The following is a 27,165-nucleotide window of genomic DNA, read 5'->3' as shown; positions in this document are numbered from 1 at the left end:
CTTCTCCATCCCCAGGCCTTGAATAATATATGTACGTGCTAAGTTGCTTCAGTATTCTCTGACTCTCTTGTGACCCCATGGACTGTAGCCCACCAGGCTCCCCTGTCATGGGATTCTCCAGGCAAGAATAGTGGAGTGGGTTGTCATTCCCTTCTCCAGGCGATCTTCCTGACCCATGGGTCTAACCTGCGCCTCTTATGTCTCCTGCGTTGGCAGGCTGGTTCTTTACCACTAGTGTCACCTGGCAAGCCCATGATAATATATGGCACCCAGTAGATAATTGCTTAATGAGTGAATGTATTGATGAATTAATCTAGTTACACACACTGACCTTCCAGTTTTGGTCACCACTGGAGTGCTTACAAATGCTGTTTATTGTGCTTGAAATGTGTTCCCTGTTCCTCAGTTACCTTTTATTAAGGTAATGTTTCTCCTTCTTCACATCTCATTAGTTTCTCAGGGAAACTTTTTTTTCTTCCAGATCTCTCAGATTTATGTCAAATGTAAGGCTTCAAAACACCACAAAATTCTCTTTAATAGTACATATTATGATTGTATTTTACTTTTGTTTGTTTAGTACTTTATTGTTTCCCCAATGAGACCCAAACCCCTTAAAGACAGTACCTTGGCTATCTTTTACTTACCATTATATCCCTATTACCTTTGGGTTGGAGGTCAGTAAATGTTAGTTGAATGACTATAAAAGATCTACTCACCTTGCATCATAAGGAGGTTTATTTTCTTTTCTCTTTTCTGTTTTTTCTTTGTTTTATTATTGAGTTTGTAACTGATATTTATCATGCTTTTGAGTAGAAAAACCTTGCCATTCAGGCAAAATGAATGACTTTAGACTGATATGAAAATGTTTTGAAAGTATCACTAGAATGGTTACTTCTTTTTCTTTTTTAGGGAGATGAGGATCATGTTGTTAGTTTATGTTATGAGACCATTCGTGATAACCATTCAGTTTTACTTTTCTGTCCATCAAAGAAATGGTGTGAAAAGCTGGCAGATATCATTGCCCGTGAGTTTTACAATCTGCACCATCAAGCTGAGGGTAAGTTAGTGATGGAAAGGAAAGGAATTCTTAGAACATTTGCTTGAAAGTAATGTTAATAATTATATTAGCAAAGCATGGTTCTTTTCATCATTGCCACCACCTGGATGGATCCTTTGTAAAAGTATGTTTTTGTGACTAATCATCTCCTTATCCTCCTTATAGATAATATGTATACACATTCAGACTAACTAATCTTCAGAGTTTCAGTATATTGGATTTATACAGGTATATACTAAGGTCCTTCATTTAGGATCCGTGGGCTTTGAGAAGTTGACTTCAAAGCCCCTAAATTATATAAGAAACTTCACATACACACATTTTTTTCTGGGGAAAGTAGTCATATCTTTTTTATATTTCCAAGCTCTTACTCTAAAGAGAGTCATGCATACACACACACACAAACTATATACACATGTAGTTTAAAATCAACTTTATTGAGGTATAATTTGTCTAGAATAAAATGTACCCACTTGAAGTGGAACTTAATGAATTTTAACAAATGTGTTCACCTGTTGAACTCCTCACTGTGATCAATGTATAGAACATTTCTATCACTCCAAAATGTTCTCTTTTACTTTCTATCTCCTCCCTCTATCCCCAGCTTCAGGCAACCAATCATATATTTTCTGTCACTGTAGATTAGTTGTGCCTTTTCTAAGAATTTCATGTAGTAAATGAAGTCATATTATGTGTATGTGTCTTTTGTGTCTGGCTTCTTTCACTCATCATGATATTTTTAAGATTCATCCAGATTGTTACTTTTGTCAACTCCTTTCTTTTTTATTGTTGAGTATTGATTTATGCATATTGCTATAACTACTCACTTTGGGGTGAGTAGTGTTCCCTCACCACACTAGATTATGGGCCCTTGGGCTCAAAGATAAGTGCAGGGAAAACAGGGACAGTTCTGGTTATAGAACATTAGGATATTTTATGACTTTGTTATGTTAGTGGCATCTTGAGGATAGGTAATGGATATCTCAAGTCTAGCTTCAATTAGTAAACTTTGCCTGAAGTTTATATTAGTAGACTTTGGTCCAATATTATAATATCTCTTCTAGTTCTCTCTTAGTCAATGCTTTCTTACTATGCCAGCTTACATTTTTTTGTGGCAACTATGGTAACTTACATTCCTTAATGACCAGAAACATTATTTATATTTTCTTTGCATGAGCTGCTTATGATTTATAGCAGTGGTTTCCAAATCCTAGGACTTGAACTGGAGTCCGGGCTGTGATGAACTTTTCACCAGAAAAGTAAAGACAAGGTAGCACATTTTTCATAAAGATGACATTTAAATTTTGAAATTATCCCTACTAATTTTTTTATGTTAAAATTACTTTTCTTTTTAAATAAGGGAACAAAGATAATTTTTTAAAAATTTAAATCGCTTTTAGAGAAGTTGGCAAAAAATTGGCAACCCTCTGTGGTCCTCAGAATTTTAGAAGTTTACCTAAAAGATTTAAAAATATATAAAATTTAGGATATATTCTATGAGAAATTTTACTAGTTCAGAAATCCAAAGTCTTAAGTTATTTTTTAAAGAAAATATAGTTCTTTCATCTAAGAAAATCTTCTGGGGAAGTTATACATAGAGGCAAAAAACAGAGGGTAATGTATGATTAATTACCACATTGGTGCCAAAAAGGCTAGAAGAATTGTCACACAGAACTAAGCTCCTAAGTGATTCTGACACTGCTGGTTTGGTGGGGGCACATGTTGAGCAAGGAGTTATTTTAGGTTCTGATTGATGGTATTTGTAATTTTCTTCTTCTTTCAGCTGGTTCTTTTGATTTCCTCCTGTGGGCTTGATCTCGACCTAACAGAGTATTTCCTAAACTTTGGTGCACATTAGAATTGCCTAGGGAGATTTAAAAATCATTATGTCCAGGTTGCATCACATCACGGAATCCAGGGGTGAGAGCCAGACATCAATATTTTAAAAATATATCCAGGTGATTATTAAGTAGTTTCAGAACCACTGCCTTCTGTCATGACTCAGGCAGATAGCAGTAAAAGAGGTCCAAAAGGAGGTGAACAGTGTTGACAGTTTTTTTGTGACAGGATTGGTAAGATCATCTGAACTTCGACCAGTGATGCTGGAACAAAAGGGCCTCCTAGAAGTGATGGATCAGTTAAAACGTTCACCTTCAGGATTGGACTCTGTATTACAAAAAACTGTGCCATGGGGAGTAGCATTTCATCATGCAGGTATCCGTATATTTAATATGTTACTATGAAGCCCCCTCCAAAAATACTTATAATTTCTTTATTTTTATGTTTGATTTGCATTTGATTTCTCATTAACCACACTTAATACTCTTAAATTTCCTATTAAGACATTGTGTGATTAAGATTAAACAGGAATAAAACACATGCAGGTTTATTTACTTATCTGTATGGTATATAAGTACTAGATACAAGCGGTAGTTCCGATGGTAAAGCGTCTGTCTACGATGCAAGAGACCTGGGTTCGATCTCTGGGTCGGGAAGATTCCCTGGAGAAGGAAATGGCAACCCACTCCAGTACTCTTGCCTAGAAAATCCCATGGACAGAGGAGCCTGGTGTCCATGGGGTTGCAAAGAGTCAGACACAACTGAGCAACTTCACTTTCACTTTCACTTTACAAGCTTTTTTGGTACCTGGGGATGTGAATTCTAAAGTGATTATATTTCTATACTTTGTTTCCTTAAAACTTAGGTTGAAGTGGTACTTGCTATCCTAACTTTATGGCACTCTGAATATTTCCTTTTATCTCTAGGGGTATTTGTAATATTCTTAGAAATACATCAAAATCGAATTAATTTTAGAATTTGTCATATTGTATTTTGAAATGGTTACAGATGTTTAAAACCTCATATCTAGGTTGTCAAAATTGCAAGGCTTATGACAGTCAGTGAATTAAATAACTTCTTTCAGGGAGTGATCTGTCCATGTTGATATGTGCTGAGGATATGTTTAAGAATATATAGTTTCTACAATTAGGAACTTAACCTTTTTAGTTTATTTAAAAATTTTATCATGCTATGCCGGAGTCCAGCCCCAGCAGGATCCAGGGGTACTCTCAGGATGAACGGCGTCGGTGAGTGAGAGAGAGAGAGAGAGAGAGAGAGAGAGAAAGAGACCAGACCGGGGTGTGCAACAGAGTCTGGTGTCTGGCATCTTTTATTTTTTACCGTAGCTTTTATACCCTAAGTAGTACATTTCTAAGGGGAGGTGAAAGATAAGCATACAAAGTTTAGTGTAACATTACATCAGTTTTGTCTTTCACGAAACCAGGGTGTTTTCTGCATACTTCTTTATTCATGAGAGTTTTCTTTCATAGTGGATCTTTGTACATTATCTTCTGGCCTTGGGGCCTATTAACATTTTATGATCTAGGTGAAGGCAAAACTGTTTTTTGTAGTCTATTCTTTATTGTTCTATTTTGCCTTGAGTTTAGCAGAAAACAGAAAAGTTGCAGTCTCATGGTGCAGCAGGTTGCAACATAGTAGAAATACATCCTGTTAACGCCAATGTCAGCCTTTTTGCAAAAGTTCTCAGCTAAATTTATCTAAAAAGTTTAGCACAGAAAGACTCTGTGGCTCTGATGAGGCAGCCTCTGTTTTAGCACTCTTGATTAAAATTAACAATTATCTAATTGTTTCCACACTAGGGCAAAACTCTTATTTTTTTAAATCCTTAACTATATTAACAATAGTTTTTACTGTACAACCTCAGCACAATAACAGCAATCAAATGTTGATCCAATAACCACTTTTAGAATAATAATTTTTGTGTTCTCTAATAGGGCTTTCTCACCCCCCGAAGGGCTCTGTGCCTATCAGGGCCTTTTGTGATCAGGTCTCTATACTGTTTATGATTCAGGTGTTGTGAGCAGTCATGTGCATTAGTATGCATCTGCCAAACAAGCCAGAGTGCCAGCAAAAGGGTTTTTACTTGAAACATTTCCTTCATTCCTGGCCCCTTCATAGGGAACCAGCGTCCAGGAGATTTATTAATTAGGGTTCTATGTTGGTCTTTATTCAGTGAAAGAGGAGCAGGAGAACTCTTGGCAGGCAACACAAGAATCTGCAGCAGGGCGAACAAGAACAACAGCAGAAAAAGGGGGAGGATACAGGGTGGGGTAGAGGCCGAGGCCAACCTGGAGGGTCCCTTGTATCCTGAACGGCCTTCCGTGTCAGGTTTTTTCCTCATGACCTCGTCATGGATGGGATCCTGAATGGTCTTGTGTGTCAGGTATTTTCTTCATGACCTCGTCATGGGTGGAATCTCACACAACAGCTCCAGGCAATGCTATATAAAAATAAATTTTAAAAATATATCTATACACAAACACATGAGAATATTTTCATTGTATATAAACTAAAATACATGCTAATAAAGTGAATATTGGTGGATCCACCACTTAATTTACAAACTAAGAACCCCAATTCTCTTGACCTTTTTAAAAAATGAAAACAAAAAATAAGCAAGATAAGTGTATATTCTGTTTGCTGTTTTTCATTTACTCATGTATTTGTCCTTCAGACATTTATTTATGTGCCTGACCACTGTGTTGGACACACCATCAGATACTGTCTTGAGTAAAGCATGTCTGTACCTTCAGGGTGTTCTTTTCTAGAGCAGGTTTCAGCAAACTACAGTCTGCTGGTCAAATCCAGCTGTTTTTGTAAATAAAGTTTTACTGGAATACAGTCTTGCCCATTTGTTTTATGGCTGTTCCATGTGAAATGGTGGAGTTGATTAGTTGCAACAGAGATCATCTCTCCTGCAAAATCTAAAATGTTTACAGATAAAGTTTGACAGCCCCTGGTCTAGAAGGAGATAGAACTATACTAGGGTTGGCAGATTATACTCTTAAATTGGTAGACTGTGATTACTTCTTTGTTTACAGTCATAACAGTAGCTTAAAAAAATCTTTACAAGGTTGTATCAGATTCTCAGATCCATTTGTAAGTGATCAAGTGTAATGTTTTCCTCATATGTTTATAAATATATGCTATTACAATTTCTTTTTTTTTTTTAGGTCTTACTTTTGAGGAGAGAGATATCATTGAAGGAGCCTTCCGTCAAGGTCAGATTCGAGTCTTGGCAGCAACTTCTACTCTTTCATCTGGTGTGAATTTACCTGCACGTCGTGTAATCATTCGAACTCCTATTTTCAGCGGTAGACTCCTAGATATTCTTACTTATAAGCAGATGGCTGGTCGTGCTGGCAGGAAAGGAGTAGACACAGTAGGTAAGTGAGTTTGAATTTTATGATAGTGTTGCTGAAGGATAGTGTGAGTCTGCTTGAAATTGAATAGCAACCTGTTTCTCATCATGTTATATTTCTTTGTTATCCAAAACTAATGTCATCCTTTTGGATTTACTTAATATTTATATAGAGGATAACTTAAAATCTTCATATCATCAACTGTTGGTTTTCTAGTAATATAAAAAATCTTCATTAGAAGATTTTCTTTTGTGTTATATACAGTGAAATGATTCAGTATTATGGTTATCAGATGGCGTCACGTTAGCTGGAAGATGACCTTTAATTTCCAGTACCATCTGCTATTTTGTGCTAATGAAGGGGTAGATTTTTATGGTTATTAATTCTTTTTAGGTGTCTGGTGTTCGAGTTTAGCTAGGGATTCTGAGAGCTGGGAAGTACTCTCTCACACTTCTGAAATAAGAACTTCATGTACCCTCTTTCTCTTTCTAAATTGGTGCTGACTCTGAAAACACATTTTCAATTTTTAGTATGAGCAAGTAGTGATAATATTGCCAGCAGTGTAAACAAAACTTTTTTTCTTAAGTAGTAGGGAAAAGACTTGTTTAAATTAAATATCAAGATGGCAAATATTCTTGCCTGCTATATTATTCTGGGTATGACTAAATTGTTGAGTCTTCTAATATTTTAGAACTTTGAGAGGAATGTTCTCTGTCACACTTTCTTTTAGTTTGTTTTTTCATGTTCAAGCATTAGCATTTCTATCTTGTGGTATAAGATGGCTACTGCAGTCTCTGTTGTCACACCTGCATTTCAGCCATCAGGATGGAGAGATGAGGAAATAAAGGGGCACATCCTGCCCTTTAAGGGCACTTTCCAGAAGTTACACATAGTATTTGTTCTTATATACAATTGGCCATAACGTAGTCACATGTTTATATTCCCCAGCTACAGGGAAGCTGATGAATATAATCTAGCTGAGTGGTCATCAGTTCAGCTAACATTTAGGGGTTTTATTAATGGAAGAATAAAGAAGTGAAGTGAAGTCGCTCAGTAGTGTTCGACTCTTTGCGACCCCATGGACTGTAGCTTACAAGGCTCCTCTGTCCATGGAATTTTCCAGGCAGGAGTACTGGAGTGGGTTGCCATATCCTTCTCCAGGGGATCTTCCTGACCCAGGGATCGAACCTGCGTCTCCTGCATTGCAGGCAGACACTTTACCGTCTGAGCCACCAGGGAAGCCAAAAGGAAGAATGAGAGAATGGCTATTAGGGTCAACTATCAGTCTCAGTCCTAGTAGCAAATGGTTCATCTATCTATAATCCCTGAGGGCCACTGGTCTTTTAATCAAAGTTTATTGATTAAAAAAGCCTTGTAACTCATTAGATTTCTGTTACTATAGTCATCAAAGAAGTTTATCCTGCTTCTGTCTCTTACTTTAGCTACAAAATATGCACATTTGATCTAAATCAAATCTCTTACGTTATACAGTAGAAGTGACAAATAGATTCAGGGGATTAAATCTGATAGAGTGCCTGAAGAACTGTGGATGGAGGTTTGTGACATTGTATAGGAGGCAGTGATCAGGACCATCCCTAAGAAAAAGAAATGCAAAAAGGCAAAATGGTTGTCTGAGGAGGCCTTACAAATAGCTGAGAAAAGAAGAGAAGCAAAAGGCAAAGGAGAAAAGGAAAGATATACCCATTTGAATGCAGAGTTCCAAAAAATAGCAAGGAGAGATAAGAAAGCCTTCCTTAGGGATCAATGCAAAGAAATAGAGGAAAACAATAGAATGGGAAAGACTAGAGATGTCTTCAAGAAAGTTAGAGATACCAAGGGAACATTTCATGCAAAGATGGGCACAATGAAGGACAGAAATGGTATGGACCTAACAGAAGCAGAAGAGTTTAAGAAGAGGTGGCAAGAATACACAGAAAAACTATACAATAAAGATCTTCACGACCCAGACAATCACGATGGTGTGATCACTCACCTAGAGCCAGACATCCTAGAATGTGAAGAAAAGTGGGCCTTAGGAGCATCACTACGAATAAAGCTAGTGGAGGTGCTGGAATTCAAGTTGAGCTGTTTCAGATCCTCAAAGATGATGCTGTGAAAGTGCTGCACTCAATATGCCAGCAAATTTGGAAAACTTATCAGTGGCCACAGGACTGGAAAAGGTCAGTTTTCATTCCAATCTGAAAGAAAGGCAATGCCAAAGAATGCTCCAACTACTGCACAATTGCAGTCATCTCACACACTATCAAATTAATGCTTAAAATTCTCTAGCCAGGCTTTAACAGTACGTAAACCGTGAACTTTCAGATGTTCAAGCTGGATTTAGAAAAGGCAGAGAAACCAGAGATCAAATTGCCAACATCAAAAAAGCAAGAGAGTTCCAGAAAAATATCTGCTTTATATGCCAAAGCCTTTGACAGTGTGGATTATCACAAACTGTGTAAAGTTCTTAAAGAGGTGGGAATACCAGACCACCTGACCTGCCTCCTGAGATATCTGTATGCAGGTCAAGAAGCAACAGTTAGAATTGGACATGGAACAACAGACTGGATTCAAATTGGGAAAGGAGTACATCAAGGCTGTATATTGTCACCCGGCTTATTAACTTATTTACAGAGTACATCATGAGAAACACTGGGCTGGATGAAGCACAAGCTGGAATCAGGATTGCTGGGAGAAATATCAGTAACCTCAAATATGCAGATGACACCACCCTTATGGCAGAAAGCAAAGGAGAACTAAAGAGCCTCTTGATTAAAGTGAAAGAAGAGAGTGAAAATGTTGGCTTACAACTCAGCATTCAGGAAACTAAGATCATGGCATCTGGTCCCATCACTTCATGGCAAATAGATGGGGAAACAGTGGAAACAGTGGCAGACTTTATTTTGGGGGGCTCCAAAATCACTGCAGATTGTGACTACAGCCATGAAATTAAAAGACACTTGCTCCTTGGAAGAAACGCTATGACCAACCTAGATAGCCTATTAAAAAGCAGAGGTCCATTTAGTCAAAGCTATGGTTTTTCCAGTAGTCATGTATGGATGTGAGAGTTGGACTATAAAGAAAGCTGAGCCCAGAAGAATTGATGCTTTTGAACTGTGGTGTTGGAGAAGATTCTTGAGAGTCCCTTGGACTGCAAGGAGATCCAACCAGTCCATCCTAAAGGAAATCAGTCCTGAATATTGATTGGAAGGACTGATGCTGAAGCTGAAACTCCAATACTTTGGCCACCTGATGCAAAGAACCGACTCATTTGAAAACACCCTGATGCTGGGAAAGATTGAAGGCGGGAGGAGAAGGTAACGGCAGAGGGCGAGATGGTTGGATGGTATCACCGACTCCATGGACATGAGTTTGAGTAAGCTCCAAGAGTTGGTGATGGACATGGAAGTTTGCCGTGCTGCAGTCCATGGGGTCGCAAAGAGTCAGACACAACTGAGCAACTGAACTGAACTGAACTGATGCAGATTACATCTATGTGTTTAAAATGGATGGGAGGAAGAGACTAAGACATTCCAGTCTAATTTTTAACTGCCTCCTTCTACTCTTGATTTCTCAGTTAGACTCAACTCTGGAGAGTGTTGTGTCAGTTTTTTTTTTATACAGATACTCTTCTCTCAAGCCCAGAGGGTCTTTAAGATAATGTAGAAGATAAAGAGGTTTTATTTGCCTTGCTACATTCTTAGATTGTGCTTATCTTTCTCATGAAGAAGAATAATTGGAATGTTGGCAGCCTGGATTAATATCAAGCAGTAAATCAGATAACATTCAAACAAAGCTGAAATATACCACAACAACTTTGTTTTTGAGGTCTTGGAAACTTCCGAGATTTTGACTTTGCGTAGTGCTCCATTCAGGGCTTCCAATGGTAAAGAATCCACCTGCCAATGTAGGAGACTGCGGTTTGATCCCTGGGTTGGGAAGATCCCTTGGAGAAGGAGATGGAAACCCAATCTAATATTCTTGTCTGGGAAATCCCGTAGATAGAGGAGCCTGGTGGGCTACAGTCCATGGTGTCACAAAAGAACTGGACGCAACTTAGGCTTCCCTGGTGGCTCACAGGTTAAAGCATCTGCCTCCAATGCGGGAGGCCTGGGTTCGATCCCTGGGTTCGATCCCTGGTTTGGGAAGATCGCCTGGAAAGGAAATGGCAACCCACGCCAGTATTCTTGCCTGGAGAATCCTGTGGACTGAGGAGCCTGGTAGTCTACAGTCCACGGGGTTGCAAAGAGTCAGACACAAATGAGTGACTTCACTTTCACTTTCACTTTAGCACCTAAACAGGAACAATGACAATGCTTCATTTCAGGATGACATATGGCTTGCTCAGAATTTCTTAAGTGTGCAAATAAAGGGTTTCATGGCAACTGTGAAGATTTAAATACCTGGTCATGCTCTTTGGACTATGTAGCATCTTTGTAACTTCTGTGCATTTTATAAATGATATTAATACTTCCTGGTGTTTTATTTAGATGACTGTTAATCTTTCTGTGGATTTCTTGGAACCTTTCAATGTAGGATGATGGTGCTTTGTGCCAAAACAGTGATTTACAAGTTAAGTGGTTTGTGGATCAATTATATCAAGTCTATGCATGATTTGATTCAAATTGACTTCTCTATTTGGAAGTGGATACAGCATCTCTAGGCTAGTGCGAACAGGACTTAGAAATATATATTGGCATTATTTTTGGCATTTTCATAAATCTTGGTTATCCTAAAAAGTGGTTATCTGTTTTGTTGAAGAATCAAAGCCTAGAAGAGCTGTACACAGATCAAAGTGGTTTTTAACCTATTGCTAATGCTAGTTGATCCATTTTCTAGATAGTTTTTTTTTGTTTTAAGCTAGGCTATTTTATAATTATTGTAAGTGTCAGGTGGTATATTCACTTCTCTTTGTTTTGATGGTACCTAATGTTTTTTGTAATTATATTTGGGATAAATAACCAACGGTTATCAAGTTTATAGTTCCTTACATTTTTCCTATCTTGATTCTCAATTTGGCAGTCAGTGTTGGGAAAGCATCATCTATATTTTCTCTCTGCCTAGGTGGTTACAATAGTCCACCACAATCTACTTTTATTTTCATTGTTCTGTAATGCAAGTGGCCTTCATTTTACCTCTTGAACATCTTATTTACTGCTTCCTTTCCCCTACTATTGAATTCATTTGCAAAAAAAAGGGTTTTCTCTAGTCTTAATTGTTACAGTAAGTGTTTTATGTTTTTATAAATTGTATATTTGTATATGTTTTTAATTAATGAGTGCTTTCACATATTTTTGTTCATTTGATTGTCTCAGTAGCCTAAAGCATTTAAATTAGTTTTATATTGTGATTTTTAGGTATCCAGTAATATTTTTGATTTTGTTTTATCATGTATAACTGTTAATGGAGCTCAGATTTGGCTACTCACTGCACAATAAGGCCAGTAAGTTAAGTGACAAGGTGTTGAGTCAAGGAAAGTGACCTTATTTGAAACCAGCTAACTGTGAAGAAGAATGTGAACTAGTGACCTTAAAAACGATCTTAATATCTTGGTGCAGGCAAAGGGCTTTTTAAAGTCAGTGTGAGGAAAGGGGCTTCAGGGTGAATGAGCAGATTGTGCACAGTTCTCAGATTGGTTAGCATCAAGGTGAAGTTTGAAGCATCACCAATTTTCTAGGTTCAACTGGTTGGGGTCTATGTACTTGTAGTCAGCAGTTTATATCTGGGAGTCTGCTTCTTATGAAACAGCTTAGGAATATGTGTCAGACCTTTTATCTATACTTTTCAAGGAACTGAGAGCTCAGTGCCTCTGCTTTGTAGCTGGTTTATACTCTAAATTGTTAGCAGTTTCCCAGGCCAACAGTTATTCTTTGTTTCTACATCTTCACGTTTACTAATCATTAACTCTTTAGCCAGCCTTTTGAGACTCAAGGAGGCCTGGGAGACTGAAGGCCTGTGTACTCAGTTGTGTCCAGCTCTTTTTGGCCCCATGGACTCTAGCCTGCCAGGCTCCTCTGTCCATGGAATTTTCCAGGCAAGAATACTGTAGTGGGGTGCCATTCCCTTCTCCACGGGATCTTCCTGACCCAGGGATTGAACCTGTGTCTCTTGTGCTCCTGCGTTGGCAGGCAGATTCTTTACCACTAGCAGCACCTGGGAAGACTGAAGCAAAAGCTTTTTACTTCAAAGGACAGGGACACAGGAGATGGTATGCAGTTTCATAACTAGTAATAATTTGTATATACATTTTCCTTTATAGTTTTCAAGAATATCTATTACTATTACATACTTATTCAATGATAATAGTACTGTATGGAAGGAAAAAAAAAACTTTTACTCTCTTAGGTTCTATGCCTTGTGCTTGCAAATTAAACTGACAAATTACAGAGTAACAGGAAAAAAAGCCATACATATTTGAGTCGATGTTTAATTTTTTACATACATGTTGTCCTTAATTGAAATAAGAATCCAAAGAAGCAGTTAGATGCTTGGGGTTTATGTATCCTTTTAACAGAGTGATAAATTGTAGAGAAGTGACAAAACAAAGGAAAGGGGGTTGGTCATAATTGAAAAAGACATGTGTACCCCACTTGTTCATTGCAGCACTATTTATAATAGCTAGGGCATGTAAGCAACCTAGATGTTTATCAAGAGATGAATGGATAAAGTTTGTGGTACTTGTATACAATGTAATATTACTCAGACATAAAAGGAATGCATTTGAGTCAGTTCTAATGAGGTGAATGAACCTAGAGCCTTCAATACAGATTGAACCGTCAATACAGATTGAAGTTAAGTCACAGAAAAAATATTGTGTATTAATATGTATATATGGAATCTAGAAAAATGGTCTAGATTTTGGTCTAAATTGATGAACCTATTTGCAGGGCAGCAATAGAAATGCAAACATAGAAAACAAACTTGTGGACACACACAGTAGGGGAAGGAGAGGGTGGGATGAATTGAGAGAGTAGCGATGAAACATACACATTAACATATCTAAAATAGATAGCCTGCGGGAATTTGCTATATGACTCGAGGAGCTCAAACCTGGTGCTCTGTGACAACCTAGAGGGATGAGATGGTGTTGAAGGTGGAAGTGGGATTCAAGAGGAAGGAGACATATGTATCTATGGCTGATTCATATTGATGTATGGCAGAAACCAACACAGCACTGTAAAGCAATTATCTTCCAATTAAGAATAAATTAAAAAAAGAAAAGGGGTTTGGGCTTCTAGGTGGTGGTAGATTGTGGAAGGGTAGGCATGTGCTGGAAATTAATGCAAGTTAAGCTTTATATAGTAAGGTTTGTGCACACCTATGTCAGTGCTGAATTTTTGTCTCCAGTGATAAGAATTTTTCTCCTGGTATGAGAGGCAGGAAGGGGAACACATTCACAGAGATTTTTATGTCCTGCTTCTAAGAAATAGGGAGAGGGCAGAGAGCTCTATGTTTGCTGCTTCTCAGTTGCCTTCAGGTCAAAATAATCCTTACGCTAAAGTGGCACATTTTGGTATAGCATATTGTTATCCCCTTTAATCCAAAATTCAGAAAATAAAAACACTTGTGGTAATTGTATAACAGCCACTGTCATCTATTGTTTCCTTTTAAACAAGTAAGACAATTTAAATTCTCTTTAGCAGATATCTTATGGAGATATGTTGGGATTTTGCAAATGTATTTTTTTTTTTCCGTTATAGGTGAGAGTATCTTAGTTTGTAAAAACTCTGAGAAATCAAAAGGCATAGCTCTACTTCAGGGATCTCTGAAACCTGTTCGTAGCTGTTTGCAAAGACAAGAAGGAGAAGAAGTAACCTCAAGCATGATAAGAGCTATTCTAGAGGTAAGAGGGAGTTCACTAAATTACCATTCACTTTTTTGTTCATATAGTACAATGGTAGAGCTTTAGTGTGTTAAAAATCTTAGCTTTCTGTTTCTTTATGAGATTATTTATAACCTTCTCAAGTCTGAATCTCTTTTATTTTGTATAGTTTAATACAGATTAATACAGCTAGCACCATATAAATCTACTTCAGAATAGTGATTTGAAATCCAAATGCCAGATGGTTCTGTTTATTTTTTAGGTGTTCTTTATTATTTTTTGAATTTTTTAAAAAAGATGACAACAGTGGACCTTAGTTCCTCCATCCAGATAATGTGTGTGTGCTCAGTTGCTCAGTTGTGTCTGACTCTTTGTGACCCCGTGGAATATGGCCTGCCAGGCTCCTCTCTCCATGAAATTTTCCAGGCAAGAATACTGGAGTGGGTTGCCATTTCCTTCTCCAGGGGATCTTCCCGACCTAGGGTCAAACCTGTGACTCTTGTGTCTCCTGCATTGACAAGCAGATTCTTCACCACTAGCGCCACCTATTTTTATAGTATATATATGTGTGTGTGTGTGTGTATTATTTAATTATATTGTTAGTTCTTGCATTTTAGATAGTTCTTGATATTTTCATTTCTGAGAACATGTTGGATCTACTTAAAAAATATATATGTATATATTTGATATATTTGCTTTGGGTCTTAGTAGCAGCACATGGGATCTTTTGTTGAGGCACACTGACTCTCTAGTTGTGGGCTTAGTTGCGTCACAGCATGTGGGATCTAGTTCCCTGACCAGGGATCAAACCCATGTTCCTTGCATTACAAGGTGAATTCTTAACCACTGGACCACCAAGGAAGTCCCTGGATCTACTTTTAAGGAAAACTTTCCATGTTGTCAATAGGTGTTATCCTTCTTTGTAATGAATGATGGTGGAAGAGTTAATAAAGAGTCTCTGCATTAAGATGCTGATAACATTTTAAGAGAAAAATAATTTATTTTATGAGGGCCTGTGTTTCATTAAAAAGTTACAGAAGATTTCGAACTTCTTTTCTCAGATAATAGTTGGTGGAGTGGCAAGTACATCACAAGATATACAGACTTATGCTTCTTGCACATTTTTGGCTGCAAGTATGAAAGAAGGGAAGCAGGGAATTCAGAAAAATAAAGATTCTGTTCAACTTGGAGCAATTGAGGCCTGTGTAATGTGGCTACTAGAAAATGAATTCATCCAGATTAGTGAAGCTAGTGATGGAGCAGAAGGTAAATATGACTTCTGAATTGCAACTTACTTTTTTTATCTTTAGTGATTTAGAGTATCTAAGACTGTTTTAGTAAAAGAAAATTGACTTATCAACTCATTTTAAGTAAATCAGTGCTGTGTTCAGCCACATCAGACAAGTAGCGTAGAGCCTGCTGATAAATATCCATGCATTGGATTCTGTTTGTAAAATTGATCAGAGCCTGAAAGATTAATTACAGAATGCCAAAAGACAATATTTTGTTTTATTTTTAACATTTGATCCATTATTTCCCTACCCCCACTCCCAAACCAGGAAATATATATCATCCAACACACCTTGGTTCGGCAACTCTTTCTTCTTCACTTTCTCCAGTTGATACTTTAGATATTTTTGCTGACCTACAAAGAGCAATGAAGGGCTTTGTTTTAGAGAATGATCTGCATATTGTTTATCTGGTAAGTTCTGTGTTTTCTTCATTATTATCTTTGTGAAAATGGGGAGAAAATACCTATAAAGAATCCTGAACATCAAAAATACACTAAGGGAATATATTGTCTGCTTTCCTTGACTAGGATAGTACTGGTGGGAATAGAGGTGAAATGAGACGAATTGTAATAAGTAAGACGAAGTAAGACGAAAAGTAATAAGCTAAATGTTCTAGTGACCTTTTAAATCTGCTTGCCTACTTGTGTATTTTTTCCAGCTTTCTTTCAAAGGGATTTGAGGTGATTTATTAAAAACATGTATTATACAGTTTGTAAGAACACAGCAAAGGGTAATGAGATATCTGGAAATTAAGGATAAGATCATAATGTAAAACTCAAGCAAAGATTGGTACATAAACAAGAACACCAGTAAGTCATGTACAATTGTTGTGCCCAACATTGATTCTGGGCTGTCTAGCAACTGTAGCAAAGAGTAAAGCTGGTTAGTCTTAATATTAATAAGATCAAAAACAAAACAAATTAGAAGTATTGCATTTTATTGCCTAAGAGAAATGTAGTCCTAAAAATCACACTATGGGACTTACGTTTTTGATAAAGTATTTATAATAAATGCAATGAAGAATTTTAAGAGCTTGTTTACAGTAGATAATCTTTTATAAATATTATTTCTTATGGCAAGGATTTTTTATAATAATTGGATAAAATACAGTTTGAGGTCATATTCTCTGGCAAGAACCTGACTGGAAAGACTTAATTTTGCAGTTAAGAGTAGATGTGGGGAGTGATGTAGGCAAGATGGTTGTAAAAGAGATCTCTGACTCTAGTCCTCATCAAAAATATGAATTAGCAACTATTCACAGTCAAGAACACTTTCTAAAAATCCTAGAACCTGGTGGTGAGGTTAAAACACTCTCTTAGAGTGCTAAAACTGAGAGAAGCCACGGTAGAATGCTAATAGCAGTGGTTTCACTTTGACTGTGTTGCCCCTCCTTCAAGTAAGCACAGTGCCTCACTGGAGAATCCATGGTTTCTCTAGTGGGAAAAAGAGAGTCAAGGTTGGCATCCAGTTTCCTCAGCATTCTGAAACATTCCTTGGGAAGGTCACTTCTGTCTTGCCTCACAGAGAAACCTAGGGGAATTGGCAAGGTTAGCTAGACCACCAGCGGTCAGCTAGGAACAAAGAAACAGATGGAGCTCACAGTGACTGGTATTTGGATCATGGCAGTGGTACTGCATCTCTCTTTTAATCAGAAAGACCATCAAATGATTCCATTCTCTGTGGCATCAGAATGATGTCCCCATTTGACTGGGAAGCAGGGCGAGCAGTTCTGCCCAGCTGGCATCCCTAGCCTGTGCATAATTCTCAATGTATATACTTATAAATTTTATTTTTTTAACAACAAAAAAATTTTATTCTTTTTTTATAAGAATAAAAAAATATCTGGGGGGAATTCATAGAGGGAAAATGTAGTAACAGAGTCAGATTAAGAATGTGATTTATGAGCTCTTAATAAAAAGTTATAATAAAAACTTTAATTAAAAAAAAAAGAGAGGGAGCCAAGCCAGCAGCCCTGCCAGCTGCAGAGCCTGCCTGCAGCCTTGCCTGACCAGGGAGCCTGACTCTGGAATATAGCCTGGAATCCTGCATGAATACAGAGTTCATCCTTTGGGCCTACCCAACTGTGGAGCACAGTCTCTGCCTGTACCTGAACACGGAATCCAGCGAATGCACCAAATAGCCAGGGAGTATACTTCGTTCCTGCTTGACCAGAGAACCCAGGAGCAGCCCTGCCCAACCTCAGAGCTCAGCCAGCCTGCCTGACTGTGCGAGCACAGTCGTGGGTCATGCCTGTCCATGTAACCAGGCTAGCAGTTTCACCCGACCAGGCAGCTCAGAGGCCCTGCTGTTCCCTTATGAATTCTACCAGCCGACTCTTTCCCCAGACTAGTCTAACTAGTGAAAGTCTTCCACTGGCATAGCAAACATGAAGATTGGAAGAAGTGACCACTTCCTCAAATGCACAGACACCAACACCAACATGCAAGCATAGTGAAGAATAAGGGAAACATGACACCACCACCATCACCAAAGAAATTAATAAATTAATAAAAACTTCAGTAACCAAACTTAAAAGAGGTCTATGAACTGACTGACCAAGAATTCAGAATAATCCTTTTAATGAAATTCAGTTAACTTCATTAAAGAAAACACAAATAGGCAACTGAACAAAATTAAGAAGTCAATACATGAACAGAATGAAAAGTTCAACAAAGAAATAGAAACCGTTTTACAAAAGCCCCCACCCCACTAAGCCCCCCAAACCCAGAAATCCCAGAGCTGAAGAATACAATGAGTGATCTGTAAAATTCAATAGAGAGCTTCAAAAGCAGACTTGATAAAGCAGAAGAAAGAATCAGTGAATTCAGATAGGTCATTTGAAATTATACATCCAGAGGAAGGGGTGTTGTGGGGGGTTGGCTAGAAAGAATAGAGTGAAAAAACCCCACAAGACTTATCGGACACCATCATATATATTATTGAAATCCAAGATGGAGGAGGGAGAGAAAATGACAGAAAGTCTATTTAAAGAAATAATGGCTAAAAATATCCCAAATATGGAGATAGATATGGACATGGAGCCAAGAGAACCTCAAACAGGTACAACCCCAAAAGGACTTCATCTCGATACATCAAACTGTCAAAAGTCAAAGATGAGAATTTTGAAAGCGACAGGAGAAAAGACTGTTGTTAAGTACAAGCAAACCTCATAAGGCTATCAGATTTCTCAGCAGAAACTTTGCAGAGAGATTGTTAGGATGTATCAAAATATTGAAAGAAGAAAACTGCCAACTAAGAGTACTCTACCTAGCATGCTGTTTTTCCGAAATGAAGGTAAGATAAAGATATTCTCAGACAGACAGAAGCTGAAGAAATTCATCATCCCTGACATGCATTTATAAGAAATGCTAAAGGAAGTTCTTTACACTGAAATGAAAGGATGCTGTTTAACAACATAAAACATGAATGTATAAAACTCAACTGGTAAAGGTAAGTTTATAATCAGATTCAGAATTCAGAATATAATGGTAATTTGCAAATAACTTATACAAAAGTTAAAGACAAACATTGAAAACAATTATAATTTGCTAATGGATACATAAAATGTATTATAATATAACCTCCATTAAATGAGAGGGGATGGAGAAGTAAAAATACAGAGTTTTTGTATAGAATCAAAGTTATCAGCATAAAATAGAAAGTTAAAGCTGTGTATACTATGGAACATCATTTATCTATTAAAAAAAAGGAAACTTTTCCATTTGTGACAACATGGATTAACCTGGTGGGCCTTGTGCTAAATGTAATAAACCAGACAGAGGAAGATAAACTTTGTATGGTTTCACCCATGTGGAATGTGGAAAAGTTGAACTCAGAAACAAAGTGGAATGGTACTTGCCAGGGGCTGGGTTTGGGCAACATGGGGAGATGTTGGTCAAAAGGTATAGTCTTTCAGTTATAGGCATACTTCCTTATTTTATTGTGTGTTGCTTTGTTTTATTGTGCTTTATAGATACTGGATTTCTTTTTTAGAAATGGAAGGTTTGTGGTAACCTTACATTGAATAAGTCTCTTGGTGCCATTTTTCTAACAGCATTGTTTTTATTTTTTAATTAAAATTTTTTTATTTATTTATTTTTGGCCATATGTTTTTGGCTTGTCTTCAACCAGGGACCAAACACCTGTCCTCAGCAATGAGAGCATGGCATCCAAGTCACTTCACTGGACTACCAGAGAATTCCCTAACAGCATTATTATTTTGAAAAAATATTTACTTGGCCTTGCTGGGTCTTAGTTGTGGCACATGGAATCTAGTTCCCTGACCAGGGATTGAACCTGGGCCCCCTGCATTGATGCAGAGTTTTAACCACTGGAACACCAGGGAAGTCCCAGCATTATTTTTGTTTTTTAAAATTAAAAACAATTTTTTAAAAAATAATTTATTTATTTTAGTTGCATTGGGTCTTTGTTGCTGCGTGTGGGCTTTCTCTAGCTGTGGAGAGTGGGGACTGCTCTCTAGTTGTGTGCACGGGCTTCTCACTGCAGTGGCGTCTCTTGTGGAGCACAGGTTCTAGGCACACGGGCTCCAGTGGTTGCAGCACAGGGGCTCATTGATCGTGGCTCACAGGCCGTGGAGCCTGCAGGCTCCAGTAGTTGCAGCACATGGTCCCAGTAGTTGTGACGCATGGGCTTTGCTGCTCTGTGGCATGTTGACTCTTCCTGGACTGGGGATTGAACCTTTGTTCCCTGAATTGGCAAGGCGGATTCCCATCCACTAACACAAGGAAAGTCCCCAGAATTACTTCTAAATTAAAGTGTGTGCTTGGATTTTATTAGACATAATCCTATTGCATACTTAAGAGACTCCTCTTATATGCACTGGGAAACCAAAAAACTTGTGTGGCTCACTTGATTGTGATAATTGTTTTATCACGATGTTTTAGAATGAACCTATAGGATCATGTAAGATGAGTAAGTTCTGGGAATTTAATATACAGCATAGTGATTATAGCTAGCATAGTGATTATAGCTAGTCATACTGTATTGTATACTTGGATTTGCTTACAGAGAGAATCTCACCATACACACACATAGTGTAACTATGTGAGGTAATAGATGTGCTAATCACCTGATTGTGGTAGTCATTTCACTCTGAATACATATATCTAATCATATTATTGTACCCTTTAAATAAATATATTTGATTTCATTTGTTAATTACCTCAATAAAGCTGGGAGGAGGGAAGGAGCAAATATGTGTGTTTTGATAGGCAAGTGAGTGGGGGGTAAATCTGAAATTATTGTTAAGAATTAGGAAGGCTTATCAAGAAATGTATTTCAATAAAAACACTGTATAGGGGTGAGCACTAGGAGAAATGTCTGGACAGGGCCATTTTTCCTCCTTCTAGTGAATGTGTGTACTTCTGCTTCACATGTGTACTTCATATGATCAAAGTTCTGTGCCTGAGAATGTGGCTAAGAAGAATCTCAAAGCTGGTCTTACCAGTTATCTGGCATGGCCTTAAAAATAAGTCTCACTTACTGTACAGTGGTTATGATTATGAGCTCTAGGGTCAGACTTCCAGTTTACTTCCATGAAAATTAGATTTAATGCAAGAGGCCTGCCAGGAGGCGCAGTGGTGAAGAATCTGCCTGACAGAGTGGGAGATGCAAGAGACTTGAATTTGATCCCTGGGTCGGGAAGATCCCTTGGAGTAGAAAATGACAACCCACTCCAGTGTTCTTGCCTAGAAAGTTCCGTGGACAGAGGCGCCTGGTGGGTTACAGTCCATGTAGTCACAAAGAGTTGGATACGACTGAGTGACTGAGCACACATGCATGCTATATACATTACTTTCTACCTGTTTTTCCCCTTTAACAGTATATCTTGGAAAGCACTCTTTATCAGTTCATGAAGACTTTTATTCTTTTTATATCTGTATAACTCCATTGTGTATGTGGACATACCATTGTTTATTCAGTCAGTTCCTCTGATGAATATTTGAATTGTTCCCAATATTCTGGTATGGCAAATGATGCTGCAGTGAATAACTTTGGTGCATAATATTGTAGTTTTGATGGAGGTGTATCTTTAGGAAAGAATCCAAGGAGTATGATTGCTGAATTAAGTGTAAAGACATGTGATTTTGGTTTTGCAAAATTGCAATTCCAATTTTACCAGTGCTATATGAGGTGGTTGTTTTTCTGCAACCTCATAAAAAAAGGTATATTGTCAAGCTTTTATATTTTTTTTAAGCTTTTCTGTTTTGCGTATACTTTTTGCATTTTTATTATGGATAAATTTGAACTTTTTTTTCTGTATATTTAAGGCAGTATGGTTTTATTTTCTATGAATTGTCTGTGTCTTTTGCACATTTTTCTATCGTGTTTTTGGTCTTTTTCTTAAGTTTTAAGAGTTCTTTTATATATACTAAGAGAGTAGTTCTTTGTGATATAAATACTTTTCTCCTAGTTTTTCACTCAGCTTTTGATTTTGTTTATTGTGTATTTTGTATAGCATTTTAAAATATATAGTTGAATTTTGAACCTTAGAGTCAGTGAGAAATTATTTGCTTGCTCTGGGATTATGAAGGTATCCTCTCACATTTTCTTCAAATAATTATATGATTCTAGTCTCTCTCTTTTGAGCTATGTTCCATTTAAAGTTTATTCTAATATATGGTTCTTCAGTTTTATCTTTTTTATAATGGCTATCTGTAGTCACATCTTAATTTATTAAAAAGGTTTGATTTATACACAATGACTGAAAAATTTTCTTCTGCTTTCATTTAACTTTTTCCCCCCCAGTTTTTATGTTCTAGTATGCATTTGTATTTAGATACATTTCTAATTTCCATTTGTTGTTGGGTATATTTTTATTTCATTTGTTGACCTGACAATAGACCAATTTTACTAATATGTACACTACTACCTTTGTTTTAATTAAAAGCTTTTATTGTATTATCTAGTAGGGTTAGTTTCACTGTTCTTTTCTGATGTTCATACCTATTCTTGCTTGCTTACCTTTTAGTATAATGCTTAGTATTAACTTGGTATTTTCATTGACATTGTTAAATTTATACGTTAACATGGAGGAGAACTGATTGACATCCTTCTTTTTTATTTGATTGGTCTTACTCGTGAAAAGAGATGTTTCTTTGAGTCTATGTTGGGGCTTTCAAGAGTGTTCTGAAAATTTTCTCATAGAGAATTTGAATTTTTTTGAAAATAGCTTTGTTGCAATACAGTTCACATAGTATATCATTTAATGTGTACAGGTCAATAATTTTTAGTATGTTCACAGAGTTGTTCAGTCATTAGCATCTAATTGCATAATATTTTCATCACCCAGAAAGAAACCCTGTACTTATTAGCAGTCACTCCACATTTTCTTTCAACCTTCTCATTCTCCCCTACCCCTGAGAAACCATTAGTGTACATTCTGTTTTTCTGTAGGCTTTCTATTCTGTTCTTATTCAATAAATAGAATTATATAATATGTTATCCTTTACAGCTGCTTTCTTTCACTTAGCATAATGTTTTCAAGATTCTTCCATGTTTTATCATGTATCAGTACTTAAGTTCTTTAATGCAGAATAGTAGTCATTGTATGGGTGGTGATGTTCAGTCTCTCAGTCATGTCCAACTCTGCGACCCCATGGACTGCAGCGTGTCTGACTTCCCTGACGTTTATCATCTCCTGGAGGTTGCTCAGACTCGTCCAGAGAGTTGATGATGCCGTCTAGCCATCTCATCCTCTGTCACCCCCTTCTCTTGCCTTCAGTCTTTCTCAGCATTAGATACTTTTACAATGAGGCGACTCTTGGAATTCAGGTAGTTAAAGTATTGGAACTTCTACTTTAGTATCAGTCCTTCCAATGAACATTAAGGGTTGATTTCCTTTAGGATTGACTGGTTTGATCTCCTTGACTCCCAGAGACTCTGAAGAGTATTCTCCAGCACCACATTTCAAAAGCGTCAATTCTTTGGCACTCAGCCTTCTTTATGGTCCAACTGTCACATCCATATGTGACTTTTGACCTATTTGTATTTTTGAATCTGTAATGTGTCTCTTACAGACAGCATATAGTTGGATTCTGTGTTGTTTTCTTTAATCCAGTCTGTCAGTCTCTATCTTTGATAGGTTATTTAACCCATTCATATTTAATGTTACTGTTCGTGTAGTTGGATTTACATCTTCCACATTTTGTCTATTTTCTGTGTCTCATGTCTTCTTTTGTTCTCTTGTCTTTTTACTGGTTTCTTTGAGTTTAGCAGACACTTTTGTATATAACTTTTAAACTTCTTTAATTAATTTTTCTCTATATTTTTTGAAGTTATTTTCCTAGTAATTCTCAAGTGGTTAGCATATACAGTTTAAAAATTTATACTAGCTTAATTCCATGACAAAGAGAAACATTATTCTTGTATATCTATATTCTTATTCCTTTTTTGGGTGGCTGCTATTAGTGTTTTTCTCATCTGTGAGTTGCTTGTGATTAAATGAAGTTTAATGAGACATTATCATATTTAGAAATCCAAATATTGAGGCTTTTGTTTTTAATATGAAGTTCACATCCACAATTTTGTCCCTTTTGTAATGCAGTAATTTTAAGTAATGAATGATGTTTCTTTCCTTTAGGTTACACCTGTGTTTGAGGATTGGACTACTATTGATTGGTATCGATTTTTCTGTTTATGGGAGAAGTTGCCAGCTTCTATGAAACGGGTGGCAGAGCTAGTAGGAGTTGAAGAAGGGTTCTTGGCTCGCTGTGTGAAAGGAAATTTAGTAGCCAGAACTGAGAGACAGCACCGACAAGTGGCCATCCATAAAAGGTAAATATCAAGGAGCCTGGACTATTCTGTTTTTAACACAGTATTGGCTATACAGCAGATGGCCAGTTTTGACTGAATATAGTAAAATTTTCAACTTCTTGTATTTACTAAATTTATTGATATTTTAGTTTCTTCTTTGTAGCTTATAAGAAGCTACTGTATATTGAGACTTTTTAAAGTAGAACATTTAATTACTTCTTCCGATAAAGAAGATGTGAATCAAAACTGCCAACTTAGTGTGGCTTCATTTAAGGATATGGTTTGTATTACCCTTAGAAGTGATTCATTACCAGTAGAGTAGAGCCATTTGAAAGATTTCAGGTGGAGAAATTACATAGGCTTTAGCTTTTTTGAAATACAATAAAATTGCTTCTCTTAAAGCAATAGTTTCATATTATTTATGTCATGCTGCTGCTGCTGCTAAGTCACTTCAGTCGTGTCCGACTCTGTGCAACCCCACAGACGGCAGCCCACCAGGCTCCCCCGTCCCTGGGATTCTCCAGGCAAGAACACTGGAGTGGGTTGCCATTTCCTTCTCCAGTGCATGAAAGTGAAAAGTGAAAGTGAAGTTGCTCAGTTGTGTCCGACTCTTAGCGACCCCATGGACTGCAGCCTACCAGGCTCCTCCGTCCATGGGAATTTCTAGGCAAGAGTTCTGGAGTGGGGTGCCATTGCCTTCTCCTATTTACGTCATACTCAAGTGTAAATTTTGTAAGGATTATATACAAATACATATAATCCAAATATACTTGGATGATTTGTGGCACCATTGCTTTTCACATCAAAAGGCAATTGATTTGGTTTTTTATAACCAAATTTTGGTTGAAACATGATTCAATGATATAATTGTGTATCAAGCATTCTTTAAAAAAAATATTTGTGCCATCACCTTTCTTGAACTAAGACTCATTTCTTAAAGTTAGTTAGTAGTATTGAAATATGGAAGAATTTTTTTTGTTATACAGATATTAGTTTTTTGCTATAGTGCCAACATTTGTTAGAATTTACTTTTACAACCATTGAGCTCTTTGTCCACTAATGCTATATCCTATTAAGAATCTTCTCTCTTTCTCAGAGGTGAAACCCTTTCTTATCTTTTTTTGGTTCTTTCTTATTTCTCAGAATCTATATTGTGCTTTCATAGTAAACATAAGTGACCTCTTACTGTACTTTTGGTAATTTACTTTCCAGGTTTTTTACCAGTCTTGTGCTATTAGATTTAATCAGTGAAGTTCCCTTAAAGGAAATTAATCAGAAATATGGATGCAATCGTGGACAGATTCAGTCATTACAACAGTCAGCTGCTGTTTATGCAGGTCAGTTAAATAAGCATTCCCACATTTGTTTAAGACTCTGTGGTTTGAGGTCAAGTTAAGATCACTTTTTTCAAATTCCATTTTACTGTAGGCTTCTCTAAAAGTGATGAGATCATGTCAAACCATAATTTTGTATAGTCCCTGTCGTCATCAGAACACCTACAGCAGTGACTCCTCTGGGCTCAGTGACCCTGCTACAGAAGACTGGCAGCTAGCTGAGTGTCTGTATCTTGGTCCCTTTCTATCTGTTAGCAACCTGCTGACCATCTTTCTTCTTTCTGTTTTCTTTTTCTTTTTCTGGGGTAGGGGTCTTGAAAGAAGAAGTAGACATAATTCTCACTTGTCTTGCTTTTTTCAAGTTACTGATTAATACTTGTTATTGCAGAGGATGGCAAATGAAGAGGGATTTCTGGATTTCTATCTCACTGTTCTAAATATTATCTCTTCTCTAAGGAAATACTGGTTTTCATTAATAAAATTAAGTTCATTTTTTTCTAAGGTAGGCAAACAAGGGAAGTTCTATATCTGATTTTACTACGAAATCCATAAGCCATTAGGAAGGCAATCCTGGGCTACTGGAGACTGTATTTATAAGTTTCATTGTGAAGGTGTGTGTATATGTGAGGGAGTACTAGGGAAAGATGCTGAGAGAGGGGAGTGAGAAGGGAGAGGCTTATCTTTAACTCACTGGCATCAAAGATCTCGGATTACCTCTAGAATTAATGTTCTCATAGGGGAGTGATTTTCTTAATGATTTGACACTTGGCTGCTCTGGCCTCTTTATTTTAAGAGAGTATAGCTATCAAGCTGGGCAACTTTTTTATTTTTTAAGAAAATATCAATGGGACCCTTACCCTTTGGAAATAGTCCTCTTAGCACTTGACAATTTAAATTAGTTCTCTTGTTTTCTCTAGGTGGAAGCCAGAGTACTTTCTTCCTTAAAATAAGGAAGAGTGAGAGAGAGAAAGAGAGGAATGAACTAGTGAGGGCTTTTGTTTGTTTTGTTTTTATGTGCTCTGCCTCAATATTTTTGGATATAAATTTATGATTAAGAATAAACGAGATAATAGTTAATGTGTCTAGCCAACTAGCTAGGCCCTTGATATCGGTCTACTCTACTATTAATTTACACTTTGGGCCTATTAAACTTTATAGTTCTATAGGGAAAAAAAAGAGTGAAACAAAACTACCTCTCAAGAAATGGAGAATTGGTCTAGAAAAAATTTTTAATTCAATAATTATTCCATGAATATTCTAGGGATGATTACAGTGTTTTCCAACCGCCTGGGCTGGCACAACATGGAGCTACTACTTTCCCAATTTCAGAAGCGTCTTACATTTGGCATCCAAAGGGAGCTGTGTGACCTGGTCCGGGTATCATTACTTAATGCACAGCGGGCCAGATTCCTCTATGCATCTGGTTTTCTTACTGTGGCTGATCTTGCTAGAGCAGATGTTGCTGAGGTGGAAAGTGTTCTGAAGAATGCTGCACCTTTTAAAAGGTAAGAAAATCCCCTCGTCTACATAGGTTATTAAATGAAACAGGCTGATTTGTAAGTAGTAGATAATTTGTTGGACTTCCCTGGTGGCTCAGATGTTAAAGCGTGTTTTTCTCTTAGATAATATCATGCCATATTTGGTATCAGTGGAAGAAAATCTG

At 37.1% G+C, this 27,165-nt stretch overlaps 1 protein-coding gene across 5 annotated transcripts in view; it reads left to right on the top strand.

Annotated features, from left to right (window-relative positions):
• POLQ (DNA polymerase theta) overlaps positions 1-27,165 on the top strand; it is a 108,077-nt gene that overhangs the window by 20,137 nt on the left and 60,775 nt on the right. For all 5 annotated transcript variants that reach the window (XM_043473090.1, XM_043473091.1, XM_043473092.1 and 2 more), the window contains 9 exons: positions 910-1,057; positions 3,125-3,271; positions 6,091-6,303; positions 13,980-14,122; positions 15,163-15,367; positions 15,661-15,803; positions 23,996-24,189; positions 25,381-25,505; positions 26,764-27,007. In XM_043473090.1, the coding sequence (XP_043329025.1) occupies positions 910-1,057; positions 3,125-3,271; positions 6,091-6,303; positions 13,980-14,122; positions 15,163-15,367; positions 15,661-15,803; positions 23,996-24,189; positions 25,381-25,505; positions 26,764-27,007 (1,562 nt within the window). The remainder of the gene's footprint in view (positions 1-909; positions 1,058-3,124; positions 3,272-6,090; positions 6,304-13,979; positions 14,123-15,162; positions 15,368-15,660; positions 15,804-23,995; positions 24,190-25,380; positions 25,506-26,763; positions 27,008-27,165) is intronic.

The sequence above is a fragment of the Cervus canadensis genome, chromosome 7 (genome assembly GCF_019320065.1).
Source record: "Cervus canadensis isolate Bull #8, Minnesota chromosome 7, ASM1932006v1, whole genome shotgun sequence".
NCBI lineage: Eukaryota > Metazoa > Chordata > Mammalia > Artiodactyla > Cervidae > Cervus > Cervus canadensis.
This window is presented reverse-complemented; position numbering and strand designations above follow the sequence as displayed.